The sequence below is a fragment of the Gymnoscopelus braueri genome (genome assembly GCF_963280865.1).
Source record: "Gymnoscopelus braueri genome assembly, chromosome: 10".
NCBI lineage: Eukaryota > Metazoa > Chordata > Actinopteri > Myctophiformes > Myctophidae > Gymnoscopelus > Gymnoscopelus braueri.
In genome coordinates, this window is record NC_137611.1 from 23,619,758 (window position 1) to 23,639,522 (window position 19,765).

At 41.4% G+C, this 19,765-nt stretch overlaps 1 protein-coding gene across 1 annotated transcript in view; it reads right to left on the reverse strand.

The window, feature by feature from the left end:
- Positions 1-5,123: 5,123 nt before the first annotated feature.
- LOC308093885 (ADAMTS-like protein 2) overlaps positions 5,124-19,765 on the reverse strand; it is a 23,704-nt gene continuing 9,062 nt past the window's right edge. The window contains exons 5-20 of the mRNA XM_080440278.1: positions 19,732-19,765; positions 19,410-19,555; positions 18,235-18,358; positions 16,617-16,697; positions 15,485-15,660; positions 14,039-14,444; positions 13,693-13,920; positions 12,679-12,979; positions 12,328-12,428; positions 11,587-11,713; positions 10,732-10,945; positions 10,390-10,545; positions 9,019-9,189; positions 8,641-8,817; positions 8,396-8,549; positions 5,124-7,643 (exon numbers count right to left, since the gene is read on the reverse strand). The exon at positions 19,732-19,765 is cut by the window's right edge and continues 69 nt beyond it. Coding sequence (XP_080296404.1) covers positions 7,489-7,643; positions 8,396-8,549; positions 8,641-8,817; positions 9,019-9,189; positions 10,390-10,545; positions 10,732-10,945; positions 11,587-11,713; positions 12,328-12,428; positions 12,679-12,979; positions 13,693-13,920; positions 14,039-14,444; positions 15,485-15,660; positions 16,617-16,697; positions 18,235-18,358; positions 19,410-19,555; positions 19,732-19,765 — 2,751 coding nt within the window. The 3' untranslated portion in view covers positions 5,124-7,488. The remainder of the gene's footprint in view (positions 7,644-8,395; positions 8,550-8,640; positions 8,818-9,018; positions 9,190-10,389; positions 10,546-10,731; positions 10,946-11,586; positions 11,714-12,327; positions 12,429-12,678; positions 12,980-13,692; positions 13,921-14,038; positions 14,445-15,484; positions 15,661-16,616; positions 16,698-18,234; positions 18,359-19,409; positions 19,556-19,731) is intronic.

Here is a 19,765-nt window from a genome sequence, read left to right on the forward strand (position 1 = left end):
TATAATTTGAAGTGATTGCATTGAATGTCTCATACCTCTATACCGTTACAGGTCAGCACAGTGAATTTGGTGGTGTTGAGATTGGTGAACCTTCCCAGTGCCAGCATTCCTGATGCCACACCTGGGAGTGCAAAGCAGGTCACATTTCCCGTTAACCACAATAGATATCTACATATACATTATATTGTTGCTGTCAGGCAGAAACCTTGTATGTCCAAAACCATTACTTTTCATGAATTAAGAACATTGTGTTCCAATGGATCCAATAAGCGTAGTTGTTATTTAGTCGCAAGCTGTTGGTAATAGCCTACTTTTCATTGGTTAAATGTTTATAAAACCTATAGAGATACTTAACCACTTTCACCCTGTCGTCTAGAAAAATATCCCTTTGATGTTCAGCAGCAGCCACTGTCTGGACTTGAAGACTGACAAGACCTATCTCACTATGATTTTCATGTACAAACATGGATACTATGGGTGGCATCACAGTTACATTCTAGATCTAGATTAATAATGTATGGCCACTGGTGGGATTGACCTTGAATATGGTGACAATTTTGTTATCAGCTCATTCAAACCTGAGGCACAATTTGGTTTATATGATTTTTTTAAACATATTTAAAAGTAACACATTTTCAGTATAGCAAAGAAATTGTCATCAACCACATTCCTAGGAATGAGGATTGACAAAGTTGAAAAAGTTTACCAACTTTATTTTCTTTATTTTGTTATTTGTTTATTTATTGCATTTTGTATGCAAATGACTGTCACTTGTACCAGTTGTCTAACTGAAATTTAAACTTTGTCATATAGCATCTCACTGTGGCCATTTGACTGCAGCCATGTTGCTAGTATACGTTCTGCTAAATTTAAACAACAACACCAGTAGTAGTTGTTATAATAATACATTTTAATATGTATACTGTATAGTATTAAAAACAGGCAAAGTTTTTCCCATGATCTCACCCTGTCCCTCCCGGCTCCTGGCCTGTAACAAGAAACCCTGGAATGCATTGGAATGGTTCCCCAGTGTCTCCATGGTGACTGGATTAGGGGGAGAGCAGAGGGTTAATCTATACTTCATCGCGCAATGGTGTCAATCACAGATAAATAATGTTTTCAACATTTATATTGGAGGAACGGACAGGATAGAGCAGTGGTTCTCAAAGTGGAGTCCGTTGACCCCCAGGGGTCCTTGAAGTGGTTCCAGGGGGTCCCCAGCAAAATGTGTTAATATAGCATCACAATCAGTTTAACCATTTTATACTTTTGCTATTAAAAAAGGGATCTACAAGCTCGCAATGTGTTGTGAGCTTGTAGATCTGCTATTTTTGAAAGATTTTGAGAAATATTGAAATAAATGTCAACGTTTTGGAATAATTCTGAAATGTTTTAACACAAATCTTCTCTTATGGGGGTCCCTGGCACAAAAAGGTTTCAGATGGCAGCCAAATAAATATTTGCCGGGTCCTTGACATGAAAATGTTTGAGAACCACAGGGATAGTGGAGGGGTGGTGCAAACGGGGGGAGGGTTGAATGTGTGAGAGGGAAGAAGGAGAGGAGGAAGTGATGTTGAAGGAAAGAGGAAGAAGTGAAAGTTGGTGAGAGGAGAGCTGATGGTAGTATAGTTAATAGTTCATTGCCGGCAGGTGTCGAACACCAAAAATAGCCGATCTAGAAGCTCACAAGGCGTCACGATGTGATGGGTTTTGAGCTTGTAGATTGGCTATTGTTGGTGCACGACACTGGCGTGCCACTAACTATAAATCAGGATTTAGGGAGCAAAGGGAGAGGTCACAGTGAGTGACCTCTGAACTCTGCCCTGTTACACAACACCACCTCTGGGAGGAGATGAGAGGCAATTAGAGAGGTCAAAGGTGAAGATGGGGGAGCAGAGAGAGAAAGAAGGAAAATAAATGGGAGATTACAGAAAGTGGAGGTGGAACAGTGGGAAAGACAAAAAAAATGACTCAAGGGAAAGTCATTTGTATGTATATCTCTGTAAAATCGTTAGCGTTCATTTAACTCTGATTGTGTACAAAATAAATATAATGAAATAGACCTGTAAGGGTCCATTTGGTTACATTTGTACACTCTCTGTTCTAAACATCATTGTCACAGAGCCTCTTACAGACACATTTTCTCTATGTTCAGTTGTAACTTGAACATTCTCTGTCCCACTGGAGGTGCACATTCTGTTGTGACTGGAATCTCTCTAATATCTTTTTGTTTATCTGCACAGGAAGATGCTTTTATGGGGGAGCAGCCTGTTGAAGCCTAGCTGTGTAGTTTGTGTGACTTTGACCCCTTTTATGCCCATATATGGAGATCGCTGACGTCACCAGTATATGCCCATATATGGGCATATCCATACTGCATATGGAGCTGACTGATTTGTTTGCGCCTGATGCCATGACGACACATTGAGGTTAGACAACACACTCCATATTTGGGCGTAGCTGCATTGGAAACTCCTTACATTGTTATGGCTGACTCATATTGCCATGAGTGTGATGTCAGAGGTCCGCCCGCCAGCCGGTCCTCCCTTAAGCCAACTTTAATATAGGATAGGACCATTTACTGTACTAGTAGCGGCCCTCACGCCTACGTCGCACCTCAGTATATGCCCACATATTGGCATGCCCATATATGGGCATATTGCTTGGATCGGCAGTTCTGGACAACTGGATATCCATATATGCCCATATATGCCAGTTCTGGACAACCACTTATTCGAACGACTCAATGGCGAATCTGTGGCTCTCGACAACCGGGTTTGTTTATGGTTATGTCTGAGTCATAGTGACGTGGCTGTGGTCTTGCTAATATATGGGCGTAGTGGGTTTGTTTATGGTTATGTCTGAGTCAGAGTGACGTGGCTGTGGTCCTGCCTATATATGGACGTATCAGGTTTGTTTATGGTTATGTCTGAGTCAGAGTGATGTGGCCGAGGTCCGCCCTCCCATTAGCCAATTTTAATATACGATGTTTCTCACCTGTGATGATGTCACCAGGCCTATAGATGGCAGCAGAGGCATAAACGGTGTATGGAGAGCGGGAGGTGGCAGGGAGGTAGGGTTTGTGTCCTGGCATCATGCTGGCACAGGAGTGTGCAACAGAGCCATTGGAGAATGACACACACTTCTCCACGCAACACACGCACAACACTGACAGACCATACACCACAGCTTTAAGGTCCATCTGGAAGACAGGAATGAAAATTGTATTTTATTAGGTACATGTACATACAATAAATCAGAATAAGTCCTCCAAACTGACACACGGTCCACACACCTGGTAAAGATGTCTGCTATGGGTAGCCTACAGGACAGAATGATCCCAGCGGAACAGCTTTTTCCTTTAAATGTGTTGCTGGTGTAGCCTGCTTCTGAAGCCTCCCTATTTTGCCATATAAGGCAAACATTTGTATATAAGGCAAACATTTATAATTTACATTTTACAAATGTAAATTATATTTTCAAAAATATGAAATCTACAAGCTCTTAACGCATCAATTTTTTTTTCTTTGCTATTTTTGTAATAGGGCTAAAGTGGTCACTTTTTTTGCCACGTTCTAGTTTTTTAAGGCAAAAATGTGGCCATGTTTCAGAAAGTAGAGAAGATTTCACATGGATAGCTGGCCTGTGCACATACTGGTCAGCAGCGCTATAGAAAGCTCTGTTCCAATGTTGGCACTTAGAGGCCATTCAAGTCTAGCAAAATGACTATACCCTACTATAAGTACATAACCAGCATGTCTTTACCTTACTTTCAAGTAATCGGTAAATTAATAGCAGGTTTTATTTCTTTCTTTTAACATATTTTTAAATAATACAACCCCTTATTACTTAAATTGTAGAGTCTAGAAATAATATAAAAATTGTATTTTCCAAACATTGAACTCTGAAAATTTGGGAAACTTCCAACTGTGGTAACCAGGCATGACACCCTTGCCCATCCAACCACCTTTTCAACAAGCTGTCCGACACATCCACACACAAATATCCAGAGCCATTAGTGAAATGAAAATATAGTGCTTTGCTAAATCCAGTCCATTTTTGAGTAGTAGTCTATAATTAATAACTAAATACTGTACATAACTATGGCACACTCACCTCAAGTACTTCTGGGCTGGAGTTGGACAGAATGTATCCGGTAAGACTATGCTGTGTAGAACTAAGACAGGTCTGAACTAAACAAAGATGTGCTACTGCTACTACAGATGATTATTGTGTGGTCTGGGTGTGATTAGGTTTCAACAATACAACAATAACAACACACGCATCAGATTTCTGGTGATCTTTTAATGACTACCCTCCATTCTGTTCTGGTGAATGCGGTCTCAGCTGTTTCTTCTTCTGTTCAATTTGAATGACTATGATTGAGTCTTTTGTCCAGTAAATGCCGACTCATTTTGTTTAGTAAATTCAAGAGGGTGTGAGCACAACTCAAACATTTTCTAGTAGTTTCTTACCAGGTACATGTTCTATAAACGTTCTTCTACAGTCAAAGGAATTGCCAGCATTCACAAAAATGTCTTTCAGATCACTACTTTTCGGCACAAAGCCCTCTTTAAGGGTCCCCTCAAACCGGGACCCTTAAATCAATGTGCGCGTTTGTCATGCACACGCACGGCCATTCATGCACGTTCATGCACGCGCACATGTATACGCACCATAGGTGTTGCATACAGGCACTGATTGACAAACATCAGCCTCAGAGTTGAATTCAGACACGCAGTGCATTTGTTCATGTTTTCTGATTGGTTAGGGACAATTTCGCAGTGCATGTTGAAAACCGGGACATATTCGAGTTTTAGAGATATTTGTTGGAACTCGGGACACCCAGCTTGAAACCGGGACAATCCTGGCCAAACTGGGACGTCTGGTCACACTATTTAATTTCCTAGCGATCAATCATTTAGCTGGGGACCCTCTGGAACCCCCTCGAGGAACCCTGGAGGGTCCCTGAACTCCACGTTTAGAACTCCACTTTAGAATTAGACAATCACATCATTTTGGAAATGTCACTGCCATAGTTCCGGATGCCATCAGAACATTTCAGTGTTCACCTGAACAAAAGACATAAGTGGGTGACAGATGGTTGTCCAAAAACGGTTTCTTTATTCCTCACCTCTGACAAAGTAAACAACAACAATAACAACAACAACAACAGCTCTGTAAACAATGTAACAACAGGTAAACAACACTTCTAGGAGAGACAGACACAGGGCAGATGGATACAGAGCAATACACTGTAAAAATCCTGAGTATTCGTTTAACTATGAGAGTATAAATTAAAGGGAGCCTCTGCACAAACTGTGCAAAATCAGATTCTTTTTTTTTCTCGGTCATAGACCTTCTTCAGGCATAAAGCAATCAGTGACTATGACAGTATATAAAGGTTCAGGATGTCATCACTTGATTGATGAATGTGTCACACCTGTGCCAAAGTGTCTACTGAGACAGGAAACACAAAAAAAAAACTTTGTAAACTCTTGAGAGTATACAGATGGACCCTAAATGACCCACAATTTGTGCACTCTCAGACTTAAATTAATACTAAGGATTTTACTGTGTAGACAGAGTTTGATAGTTCCTTGGCAGCCATTTTAGCTCTTAATCCTTTTCTATGGTCTTTGCTGAGTAATCATGGTTTCCCCCATGTTGACATTATTGATGGTATCGGCACAAATTGGTAGCCAACATCTCATAGTTCAACAGAAAGAGGATTAACACGGTGCCAACGGTACAAGCTGACCTATCTCTCAAGACAAATGGGTTGGCTCCCACAATTTTCCAATGCTTCTGCCTTACAGTATGTACTTTGGAAGCTCTGAAAATTAGTAGAAAATAAAGCAGATGTCCTGCCTGCCCCCACGTCCGTGTTAATAATTCTACTGGAAACCAATTTAGTCCAAGCTTATCTAGCTAGCTTCTAGGCAGAAATGGAAATTCAAAAATATATCTTAAATATATTTAAAAATACATTTACATGAACACCGCTTCGTAATTGGCCGAATGCCCCTCCGGTCTTTAGAGCAAGATGACAGACTCTGTAGCATTGGAAGATTGTGGAAGTGATGGTCTGGCTTGAGAGACTACTGCTGACCAAACTCTGCATACTCTGTGTGTACAGCAGAGGAAAGGGGTGGGACCGAGCTGAGGCTCGACAGTGATTGGTCTCTGGTCTGGTCTCTCTAGTTCTTGTTGCCACAGTAACGATGGAAGCTGCCTTTTGTGTTCAGGCAAAGGGCGCCAACCTACACAGGACACACCCTTCATTGTGGTATTATAGCACCTTGGGATGAAGAAAGGCCGGGGAGGGATGGGAAGCTTAAATGGGCAGAGAAGGGGAATTTTAGCACCTTGAAGTCCTGAAGTGACACAGAAAGAGGGGAGGGCCAGAGTGATGCCCCAGGAGTTATATTGGCTCATTCTGTTTCAGAGGTAAAGGGAAGGATTGGGAAGAGGTGAGAGAGGGAAACGGAGGGCAAAGTGTGTCCTATACGTGGACTGTCTTCACATTGTGTGGGGAAGAGGTGATTGGGGACCAAGGTTATGGTGAAGGTCAGGCGTTCCCTGACTAAAGCCTTCTATCTATTAAAGGACCATTCCGGTGGTACTGCATGTTTAGCCCACTGACGATGAATCACATTATACTATACATTATTGATGACCATTTTCTATTATTGTGGAATAATTACCCGATTTCCCAGTTTCTATGGTGGCCTATGGGGCGGGGCGTTTGGAAGAGGGGTCTGCCTTTGTGTATGTCTGTATGTCTAAACTGCCATACCACTGCACTGATCAGCACTACATTGCTTGTGCATGCTGCCAGTAGGACAAGAATGTAAATCGCAGAATATCTTTTCACTTATTGTGAAGGGAAAAAAATAATTGGTTTTGTGATTTCATAATCTCAGATCCACTGCCCCACCATCCTTTTCCTTCATATATTTGGGCAAGATTGACCTAATCAATATGACGTCATCAGAAATGTTTTCATTCAGGTGATAAATCAACTTTAAAATATTCTGCTTCTCTGGGTGATCTTTCTGTCACCACAAAGAAGTCAGTGAATCTCCAGGCCTTATTTTTGGCTTCCTATAAAAACAAAAAAATTACATCAAGTTCACGGTGATGGCAAGTTTCATGTCTCTGCAAGTAAATTTTCCTACTGTACTGAAATGAATAGGTGGACGAATAAAATACAATGGCTTCCTCAAAATAAAAATGAAAATCGACTGGGATGCTTCGGAAAAGTCAGCAGTAAAGGTATGTGAATTATACCATGACTCATGGTCATTGGTCTGAACATGCAATACCACAGGTATGGTCATTTTTAAAGCTATGACAATGAGATGTCTGATCGCATTTTAAACCTTCAGTGTTTCCTTCATAAGTAGGATAGAAATGGGAAGCATTTGACCCTCTGTACCAGTGGTGGGGGGGGTGAGATTAGGGTTAGAGGTTGTAGTTGACGGCTCATGGTCTTGGGGCCTTGCAGGACTGGCAACAGGCCTTTCTGTAGTACCAGTGGGAACACAGTTTGACCTTCAGCACTAAGGCACAGTTGGCTGTCGGCTTGTCTTGACAGGAGTCTTCTACTGCTGCTGATGCCACTGGGGCTGGGGCTGGCACTGAGAGACACACACACACACACACACACACACACACACACACACACACACACACACACACACACACACACACACACACACAAGAGTAATTGAGAATACGACACAGACATCTTTAAGCCTGGTTCATGCCGTTTTTATGGTGCAGAGGGCATGCATGGTCTCCATGAACATCAGGTTGTTTCACAGTAGTGTTGGTTGTATTACAGTCAGGTTGTACTACAGTCAGTGTGGAGTGAGCCTCCGGTCAGTTATACTGTGGCAATGGGCATGCACTCAGACCTCCCGTGTATGCGGGCCACTATTGTGTCATATCACCACAGATGTGGAGCAGTGTACATGTGATGTGTGTGAGTGCGTGCGTGCGTATCTGTCAATATTGTGCAGTTATTAAGTTTTAATGTAACTTAAAAATTACATTGCTTTTAGAGTTGCCCTGTTGTGTGAATTCAAAGCCTTCACACCAAAAAAAGGAAAATTAAATGAAATACTGGGACCATCTGATTCTGAGATCGCATCAAGAGCAAGGAGAATTTCACCTGCTGATCAATGATCGAAACACGCACGCACGCACCCACGCACTCATTCACTCTGTTTTCCTTCTTTCTCTCTAGTCAACACTCTAAAATAGAACAGAGCTCTTAAAGACCCTTCAACAGGTTTTGACGTGCCTACTTGACGCTGCCAGTGTGACTGCAGCTGTTGTAAACAATGTGTGCATTCTGATGCTTGCAGCGTGTCAGGGCCTTAACTACCTGGTGGTTCAGTAGGGCAGCTCTGGACTTCACAGCTTTGTCTGGCTTCTGGTTTTAGGGCAGAGTCACAGCTGTGTCCCCTGGTGATAAGCTCCTCTCCCTGGTAACACTTCACCTCTCGAACACGAACGCCACTGCCACACGTCTTACTGCACTGAAGAAGAGGAGAGGACACAGACTTTATTGTATTTTTTATTTAACCTTTATTTATCCATTCAAGATATTAAGAACAACTTGACAGATACCTGTGACCAGGACGTAGTGAACCATTTGGAGCAAGGTCTTTGGAAGCAGGCGGAGCTTGTCTCAGGCTTGTGGGCGGGGTCACAGCTACTGTCAGGGAACTCTTTGAACACGCCTCCTTCCAAACCAGCACACACTACCTGACGCTGCCGCGTCCCTCGACCACATGTAGCGTTACACTGAGAGACACACACACACACACACACACACACACACACACACACACACACACACACACACACACACACACCTATTACATATTTACATACAAGCTTGTAGATTGAGTATATAATATAATTTTGAATGATATACAGTATGAGTGTGTTTGTGTAGGTTTTTGTTACTGTATGTGTATATTCCTGTATGTGTGTCCTGTGTACCTGTTGCCATTCCTGCTCCACCCAGTGGGGGGCGCAATCTCTGTCACCACATGGATAGACGGCCAGTGGACGCAGCGATTGGTCACACTGCTCCTCTGACATCACCACCCCACCCGATGACCGACATGCCACCGTACGGACCATCCTGCCCTCCCCACACACACCTGAACACTGACACACACACACACACACACACACACACACACACACACACACACACACACACACACACACACACACACACACACACACACACACACACACACACACACACACACACACACACACACACCAGAGAAGACATTTTCAGATAGAAGTAAATGTAGTTTAGTTTTGTCATCATTCTGCAGAATCAGCACAAGGACTTTGCAGACAGGGTGCGATTAGTCAATCAGTTTTTACCGCATGCGAAAAGACGCACAAATCGAACTGGGTTCAATTGGGAAAAAAAACGCATCGCCGCACGGCAAATTCGGAGCCGGTGTGCATGAGGTCATAGAGAACCATGTGTTCATTTAAAAAATGATATTGTCCGTTTTTTCTGTGCGAAGAATCGCACCCTGTCTGCAAAGGCCTTTACTTATACTTGTATAATTTAGATATCGAAAGAGACAGATTGTAAGAAGGCAGATTGTATTGTTAAACTACACACATTCTGATAATCACAGATCCATCATTCTTTATAGATGATTTCATTTTGTAACCAATAACAATGCTGTGCTGAACATTCCATCCTTTGTCAACATCCTGTTTGTAACCGTACAAAATATAAACAACGATAGAAACAGCTGTTAGTTAGCTACAGTAGCTAGCTAGCCTTTTATTATTATTACTATTGTTGTTGTTTTAAATTTGCTAGAGGTGTAAATAGTTTACAAGGGTTTTCAACAGAATGTGGAAAACGTCACTAGATTAGACATATGGACTGAAATTGAATTTGATATGACAACCTGACCTGGGGTCAAATTTAAGTCCACTGTCAGTTCATCCTCATTTTAGTCACAGTGGTTTGGCTTGTATATTGTATATATATATGTATGCCTATGTTGTATTTGTACAATAAACTGTCTATTGTCTGTCACGTGTGTATTTTAAATGCCACCTTGTCACAAGGCATTAACGTGCGTCTTGGATTGTAATCAAATTCTCTAAAATGCAAAAAGTCATGGTATAAAAATGTGTTACATGAATGTGAGTTACATATGTTCAGTGCCTTGTTGATAGTCTTGAATTAGTTGTTAATGTTGTTTGTGTTGACTTGTCACTGCACCACATTCCAAAGTAAATTCCTTGTACAACCCTCATACTTGACAATAACTTGATTCTGATTCTAAGCGTAACCTGTGTTATGTGATTGTGTGTAAAACTCACAGGTCCCCAATCAGAAACTGTCCATCGTCTGTCGCAGGGTGGGCCTTCACATTCCTGACTTTCTACTGGTCGAGAGGACTCGTTACACAGTCTGGTTTCCATAGAGCAACGAACTTCGCGAGTCCGTACGCCTCGAGACCCACAACGAGCAGAACACTAAAACACACGTACACACAGACAAATACTTAAATCGTCATCAGCATCATGTGCTAAAATATACAGATACAGACCCCAACTGTTCTCCCTGAATTATCACTAACCTATCAGAAACTCCCTATATGATCTGAGACATACATTTCTTTCTAACATAATTTTTTTTTTTAGGGTACCAGCCTTCCGTACCTCTGACCAATCAGAGACCTCCCACTGCGGTCCACAGCTCTGTCCAAGGCAGGCCTTCCTATTGGCTGGCTTGTGCAAGTCCTGTGACAGACACAGTAAATCGTAGACAGAGGAGTCCAGACCAGGTGACAGCATTTTCCAGCAGCGTACGGTGCGATACTGGAAACCCTCGCCGCAGGTTCGAGAGCACTCGCTCCAACCACTGGTCTCCCACCTGAAGCAATACAGTGTGAACCTTAGTTAGTGAAAAATAAACACCTCTGAGACAAAATTGGCAGAGGTTCTAGGTACCAGGATGAGTCAGCACAAAGTGACTTCCTTACATCACATCTCACTAATCAATTATGCATTATGGAGTTGACTCCAACCAGTTGGTCCGTCAGTCTGAGAAGTAACACATTCTGTCACACCGTTCTTATGCATTCATTCACCCCTATGTGATTTCATTCTAGAGTATTACTGCTTCAGTGATGTCTAGTTCACTGTCCCACCACCACCAGTATCAGGCTACAAATGATGGCTCCGCGTTCTCAGCCTCAAGAGAAAGCATACACTCTCCGTAGGGGGTGTTCTCAGGGGTAAATAGATAAAATAAGAGTGCATTTATGGGATATTTAGATGATCATTTTATCTCAAAGTAGTCCAGTTATCAACATTGTTTATTTCCCCAGTAATCATCATAAAAAATAACCAGCACTTTCCTGCCAAGTGCAAATGGCACTTGGCATCCAAATACGTACATTAGGAGGATAATTTGTTTGTTTGTTTGTTAGTTTCCTACAGTGCACATTAAATTAACTTTGAGTGTTACATTGAGGATTTAACTGTGTTTAGTAAAGTCAGTGATTGTCGTACCGAGGAGGACATTCCTTTCCGGTGCAGAACTCATGGGTAGGTTCAGGTCTGGTCACAGAATCACAGTAACTATCATCTACTTCAGTGCCATCATACCGCACACACAGGGCATAGCTAGCACTGATACCTGGAAATACACACACACACACACACACACACACATGCGCGCGCGGGCGCAAAGACACACAGGTCAGACAGAAAGTCACAATTGCTGCTACATACAGTGCAAGGCTGTTTGGAAATACATTTATGTTTTGGAAAAAAGTGCTGAATCGCACACTCTACTTCCAGAAGCAAATAAAATAGGCAGTGGATATTCAACTGCCAGATGACATTGGTAAAGAGAATGCTTTAAGCCACCAGACACTCTGAATACCATCCACAGAACCTTACCCTAACCTTAACCTCACCAAACCGGACCGACAGATCTACAAGCTCATAACAACGCGTCACAACGTGGCGCAACATGGCCATTTTCACTGAAGAGATTTGGTTGTAGAGGGAAAAAGTTGGGGGCCAAGTACAGACACTTGGGGGACCCCGGTCAATTAAGTGTATAGGGTTTAAGTGGTTAATACATGCAGTAGATACCTTAACAAATTTGTCTGGGGAAAAAACACCAATATAGAATGAAAACAGTAAAATGTATGTGTGTGCCTATATGTGTGGAAATGTGTATTGGTAAGCATAATATGTTCATAATGCAGTACCACTGTTTTCCACGTGTGTGCGCGCACATACCTGTGGTACATGTTGAACTACATGGGGCATAAGCCGAGACTTTCCAGCGATACATGTCTGCCAGACTAATATCCGGGTCCATACCTACATCGAAATCGTTGCTTGAGGAAAGGAGAAAAAAGTTGGACTCATACATTTCAATGGCCTTTGTCTATCCCAAGCCTGCTAGTTATAAAAGAAGTGACTGATATTTTGGTTTTTTTCAATACCGCCGAATACAAGTAGTTTCATAACCTAAACCGGTTCCAATGTAGTAACGACTAAATATCTATACAGTAATGTGGCAGATGGAATTGAAAGAACCAAAATGTGTGTGTTTTTTTAAGTCTGGAGTCATTTTCTTTCCTCTACCTCTCTGTGCTGGCAGCTTGGACTGCAGAGACTTGCTGGAGTCGTACCAAATTGAGAGTTTGCGTGTCTGAGTTTGTGTCAATGTGTGTTCCTGTGTTTGAGTGTATGTCAGTGACTATGGGCATATCAGGGTGTAGATCTGAGTGTGCATCTCTGTGTGTTTCTGATTGTGTGTCTACAGCTGAGTGTGTGTAGGAGTGTGTAAGAGAATCGGTGTCAGTCTGGTTGTGTTGTGGTCCCTCTGGTAGGCCATAGGGGGAGCTGTCTTCTAGGAAGGCAGATGACTGCAGAGTCACACTACCTGGGAAGAGACAGATGTAATAGTAAAACTTAACAACATAAATGATAACTGATGGAGGCTCAGGCTGCACACTTATATATTTGGAATAATTTGTAATGATTTTGAGAATATGTGTAATTCATACTGTAATAATGATTTCAGTTTGCAAAAAAAGGCAGTGTTCAGTTATCTCTGAAAAAGAAAATCTTTGACGGAAATTATAATAACTAGAGGTTTGGGCCGCTTCGCAGCCCTCACATCTAGGCCTGATCAAAAACAAAAGTTGCTGCGGCCAAAGATAAAGATGCGGCTAAAATGTAGTTTTATATTAACTGTACAATATGTAAGTACATTGAAGGCGGGGAAAGAAGCCAAAGTATTAGCCAGAGCACTGATCAACAGTCTGTGGCAAGTTTCGGGGCAAGTGGAGTGATCGTGTGTTGAGCAACCCCGGACGTACTTTTGGAGGTCATTTCAATTATAGTAGTAGGATAATATCATTTGAAGAAGCCTGAAGAGAGAAAATGCTTACAATTCATATTGAGACAATAAAATAAAAATATCAAATACAACTTTTATTTCGTGGGATTGTGGTATATGAGATGAAAAAATAAAAACACCTTCAGTCATCTACAGTGACTGAAGGTGTGGCCTGCATGTCATAAAATGAAAAGAGAATTCAACAGACATCAAAAATGTTATCATGTAATATCTGAACTTAAAGCCTTTCCTACCTGGGTACTCTTTCAGCAGCAGTGTGTTATCTAAACCTGAGGACTCGTTGAGCTGTGGACTGGAGCAGGAGGAGGAGCCTGACACACAGGGGGCGTGGCCTGGTGAACCAGCGGGAAGTGAGAAGAGGAAGTCCAGGAAGTGGTCTGGTTGGCGGAAGAGGAGAGGCTTGGAAGGGTGAGTGTTATTAGGACTGGACGGTTGACTCTCAATCGAGTTGGAGGCACTCCCTTGGTGAAGACGGATTAGATCAATCAATCAATCAATCAATCAATCAATCAATCAATCAATCAATCAATCAATCAATCAATCAATCAATCAATCAATCAACTCAATCAAATCACTCACTGTAGCTGGCGGGTGCTGGAGGTCCTCGTTCCTCCACATCGTTGTGGCTGAACACATCGCTACCATCCTCGGCAGCCGGCCTGTAGACCAACATGGCCACTGGCGGTGGTGGGGGGTGGGGTGTCTGAAGCTTGACATCGGATTGGTCCACAGCAGCACCCTGGTCAACTTCCGATTGGTCCATGGCTCCCAGTTGGACATCTAATGGGTGGACAGATGATGCCACAACCCCTTTTGTGTTGCTGTGGTTGGCCGACCTGCCATGACCTTCCCTGGCATCCACCTCGTTGTTGGTGTGGTTGGGGCCAGAGGCGATGTCATCTGTGGCTGTGCTGATGTCATGAGGGTTATGAGGGACGGTGTACTCGTAGGTGATATGGGGGAGTTTTCCATTCAGGTTGTAATACTGTGTAATAATGTGGATGTGCAAAAAAGGATCGGTTAACATAGGGTATCCGTATTCTGCGGAAAACCTTTGCAGAAAATAGCAGATTTACAAGCTCACTATGTGTCGCATTGCGATGCTTTGTAGATCGGCTATTTTCAGCAATGATATTTAATGTAGAGCGAAAACAGAAAAGTAACTAGTATAGAGCCCTGAGGGACTCCGGTCAACCAATATAGGGTTTTAATTGGTAGACAAGAATGCACGGTCTCCACTAGTTTGGTTCTGCTGGACCAAGGGTGGATATGATTTGTATTATACAGTATGGTATGGTATGGTATGGTATGGTATGGTATGGTATGGTATGGTACTTTTTGAACGGCGCTGGTGCCAGAAGAGAATTTGCCATTCATTTATTCCATAGACGTTTCATAAATTATAAATCAAACCGGGAACAGGAATCAAATAAACAGCTTTAAAGGTAGGGTATAAGTGATTTTCTTTGGTTAAAATAAGTGTTAAATAGCTCTATATTTTGATTGTACTCACTGCTATAGAGTGTTTGTTCAATAACAGGAGTCTCCATGTCTCTTCAGCTCTTTTTTAACAGAAAATGCATTTTCAGGTCAGGATACCAATTTTATCCAATCAGGATAGGGAATTCAGGCAAGATACAGATTTAACAAGTGAAATTGAAAGTGATGACACAAAAGAATTAGCAGACACAATTTAAGAGAACTGAAACGCTATAAAAATTTTGCTGATAAATAGATACTCTCTCCTGATTGGCTGACATTTTGTCACCTACCTGAAAATGTATTTTCTGTTTATCAAAGTGCTGGAGAGACAGGGAGACTCCTGTTACTGTACAAACACTCTATAGCAATGATTACTATTAGAATACAGTGCTTTAACCTTTTAATAAAAAACCTTTTCTTTTAACCCAAAAATATAACTTACCCTACCTTTAAATATGCACAGTCTGTGCATATTTATTACTTCTCTCTTTGTCTCTCCCTGTGTCTGTAACAAATGGTTGTGTGTGTGTATGAACGCATTACCATGACATTCAGGCCCTGCAGTGTGGGTCCCTGGGCAATGATGTACTCTAGCCCCTCTGAGAACACGTTGCTGGGACGACGGTATTTAAACACCGTTCCAGCCACACGGAAGTTGCGTGGGTTGTCGATCACTGCATTGCCGTTGAAAAAAAAATGGCCTGCTTCATCTGATAGGGCTAGAGACAGGAAGTGACAAGTCAGCGGGAACAGAGTTGGTGTTCAAAGACCAGATTGGGACCCAAAGGTAGCTCACAGTTACATGCTGAATGAAACCAAAAAAGAATCATGAGTTAGTAGTCAATGTAAGGTAAATAAGTTGCTTAAAATGATGTACTGTATGCTAGAAGAGCAGCATCCTAGATAGGAGAATAAATCAGAATACCGATGAGCTTGGGCAGTACACAAAATTTGAATTGTGAGGAAAGATTAAAGATATTTTGAAAAGCTAGTTCTTGACAGCGAAAGTTTGAGAACTGGAAAAAGAATTCTGATTACATTGTTTTGATTAAATTGTGACTATTGACTATTATTTCCTGTTGATTAGTTAATTGTATGTATATGCGACAATAACCAATCCTTGAACCTTGAACAATGTCTTCACAACAATGACTTCAGTCCTTACACACAGCAGCTAATTTAACTTCGGGAATCATCTCCACACTCCATGCTCATCGCGATTCCTGCTATTTGGTAGGTTTATATAAAAAAATCACCCTAAAGTTTAGGTCCTAAACAAAGGGACAATTTACTTTCTGTGTTAATGTTCTCTAAAGTACAATCAAATTATCACAATTTTCCCACTAATGTGAGAATTCTGATTGACTTATGGTTAAGATTTGAAACTGATGAGTCACCTTGATAATCACTGAAGGGTTTGATTGAAAGTCAAAATAAACTCATGTACATCACATCTGTTTTGATTAAATTGTTTCCTGATTTACAAATGGATAACGTACATAGGATTGCACTAAATATTATAGGTTCTAATTGATGGTGGTAAATTCTAACCCTCTTGGGTTAGCTTACCCAAAACGTTCTCCTTCTAACACAAGGGTACAGTTTCAAAGCCATTGTGCAATCTGTTGGTTTCTTACTCTGTAATATGGGCTTACAGAAGGTTGTAGGTTCTCACCCAGGATGTTCTCAGTCTTGCGTCTCTCTATGATCTGAATGTCTGTGGCTCCAGTTGGGATGTTGGTGATGAGCACATAGCCTAGAGGTGACAGATGAGCATACACTGTGAATACGGGGAGGCGGATGCACCTGCTGCCCTTCATCCAGGAGCTGAATGGAAACAACGTGAAGAAAACCAACAGAGGCTGACCACCCAACCATCTGTACCAACAGATTTCCTCTGGAGTTCGGTGCTGAAGAGCAAGATTAACTGTTATTCTTCATCAAATTACTTAATTAAGCTACTTAACGACAACTTAATACTTAACCAATTTCTTTTGAAATACACTTAAGCAATGTTGCTACCAGCTATATTGTAAGTGGATGTGACAATAAACATCCTTGACCCTTGAACAATGTCTTCACAACACTGTGACTTCAGTCCTTCCTTACACACAGTACCATATTTACCATATAGCTTCAGGGATCATCTCCACATTCTTAAAATGCTTATCACCTAGCATGACGTGAGTGAGTCTTGCTATTTAGTAGGTTTATATTAATCACCCTAAACAAAGGTTTATGGTGTTAATATTCAGGGTGTTAATGTTATCTAAAGTGCAGTGTACCGACTTTGCGGTTGGAATTAGTACAGAGGCATGGAATAGAGTTCAACCAGACGGTGTATTTATTCACCAAACCAATACAGATAACATTCATTGTTACCACATTGACATGGTGGTGTCTAGCTTTCCACCCCTCTCTGCTATCCTGATATGATCCAGCCCAATCATGCTGGAAATACACCAGGTACTGTTGAGCATTCAATCAACCTCAACAATAAAACCTCTCAAACATATTGCACTCTCTCCATATTGCACTAAGGTGAACTGTGCAAAATACAAAAAGTGCAAATGTGCCATTCAATAAATAAGGGTTATATAAAAAATACGTAACAGAGGACCTCTCTCTCTGTTACATTCAGTGAAGGCTGTAATTAAAAGTGTCAAGTACAATCAAATTATCCAATTTTTCCCACCAATGTGAGAATAAAGAATATATAAAAAAGATTTGTATCAACATGAACAGAATCTGACCTGAGAGAAAGGGATCTACACCTCTATACTGACAAACAATAAGACCCTCCACTACCAATACAAGCCTTTTTTTTCTTTCTATAACGAACAGACTGTGATATCAAAAAGAGATAAGTCTTTGGTTAACCAACTTCCTGAGAGAGATGCAACTGAGATCACGGCACTGAAGGTGCATTGTGAGAAGAGACGGCTTTGACATTTTGCCAGGTAACAAAGATTCTGTTGAAAGGTTGAGAGGAGGTAGGATGCTTAAGGCTATTGAAGACTAAAAAAACATAGAGCAGTCATAAGTGGCAGACTCAGAAGTGAATGGGCTCAATAAGTAAGAAACTGTTCAATCCACATTCAAAAATTAAATTCATGTCAATTGTGTGTGTGTGTCTCAATCTGTGTGTGTGTGTGTGTGTGTGTGTGTGTGTGTGTGTGTGTGTGTGTGTGTGTGTGTGTGTGTGTGTGTGTGTGTGTGTGTGTGTGTGTGTGTGTGTGTGTGTGTGTGTGTGTGTGTGTGTGTGTTTGTCTCTATGTACGTGTGTGTGTTACCTAACTGTGCGAGTCCTTTCCTGTATGTTCCAGAAACCCGGTGACAGGAGGTCCCATTCCCTCCACATTCACCGCACAAGTCGAGGGTTTTACTGCTATATAGCAGCCCATCACAACCTACAGGCTGTTGGAGAGCAGAGAGAACACAGGAGTGGAGAAGAAGAGAGTCAATAAGGTCAAATAATCATTGAACTATTCAGTTGATTATCCTACAATCAGTAAGTCACCTTGTCAATAGTCAGGTAATCAGCATGCTGATTATTCAAGACAAGTCAGTCAGTTCATAGTTTTTTTTATTTTACTTGACATATTTTTGCTATGCAGGCTCCGCCTACTTTGCATCAGAGGTCACGTAAGGATTTTAAACTGCCGGCCAGAATGTCCGGAATGATTACAGTTTACCGGAAATCTGGTATAAAAAACCAGATGTCCGGTAATGATGCATGATTGTATCATACGTATTAAGTGGTAAGAGACAACCATGTGTATTTTAGAGCCAGCTTTGGAACAGTTGATTAAGCTTTTGAGGTCTTGGACAGTGTATTCAATCCATGTCCATTTTTGTTATTTGCGCCGTGGTTTCACTTGCATAAGACGCAACTCTACAGTGATGCTAGTTAATGTACAGCGCTTGTACATTTAAGAATCTGCTGGATGCTTTGTCTTCAGTATTGTTGTAGTTGATTTGTCTTAGTCTTTTTTTTTTACTGGACAGGACGTCCGGGGGGAAATATATTTCCTGGCATTTGTCATAATAAATTGCCAAAACTGGTAATTACTGTCCAATCGCTACCTTTGCTTGATATATCTGGGGTCAAATTAGTTATAAATGAAATTAAGCTTTCAGAAATTGCCAAATTAAATGACAATTTGTTGTAGAAGCTATTTTTGCAATCTATGATAAAACACAATATAGTGTATATTGTGCAGCCTTACATTGTAGTTAGGTACTTCACAGCTAGTTGTTAGTTTAAAAAGCAGTTAAACTTACAAACAACATATTCCCTCAATATAGACTCCCTGGCCCTTGGCATCTACCTTTCTGGTCAGTCAGTCAAGCAGGTAGTTAGTCATTTAACAGTACATTTTGTAAGTCAGTTATGCTCTATAATCACGATACAACGTGCTGTGAGAGACACAGGCATGCAACGAAGTATAAATCAGCTTTTATTTACCTCACATAACCCCTCTATGCAGACTCCTTGGTACTTGGCATCGTGACAGAAGGTACCATCGTGGGCTGGTACAAGCAGCTGTCGCTCACCGCTAACAGTTGTGCACTGCAGGTCACATGGCTTATTGGAGATGCTGATATAATCATCTTCACATATGATGTCAGACGGAGAAGAAGTAAATAAATGAATGAACCTAAACTACTAATTTAATTGCCGTTTGTAAACTTTGTCTCCGAGGGTTATGAGAGAAGGCTGATTTCATTATCCCTTTGTAAATCAACAATAAAGTAATCACCCAGACAGATATACATCAGTATTTTACCAGGATATAGAGGAATCCATTGGTAGTGTCTCCT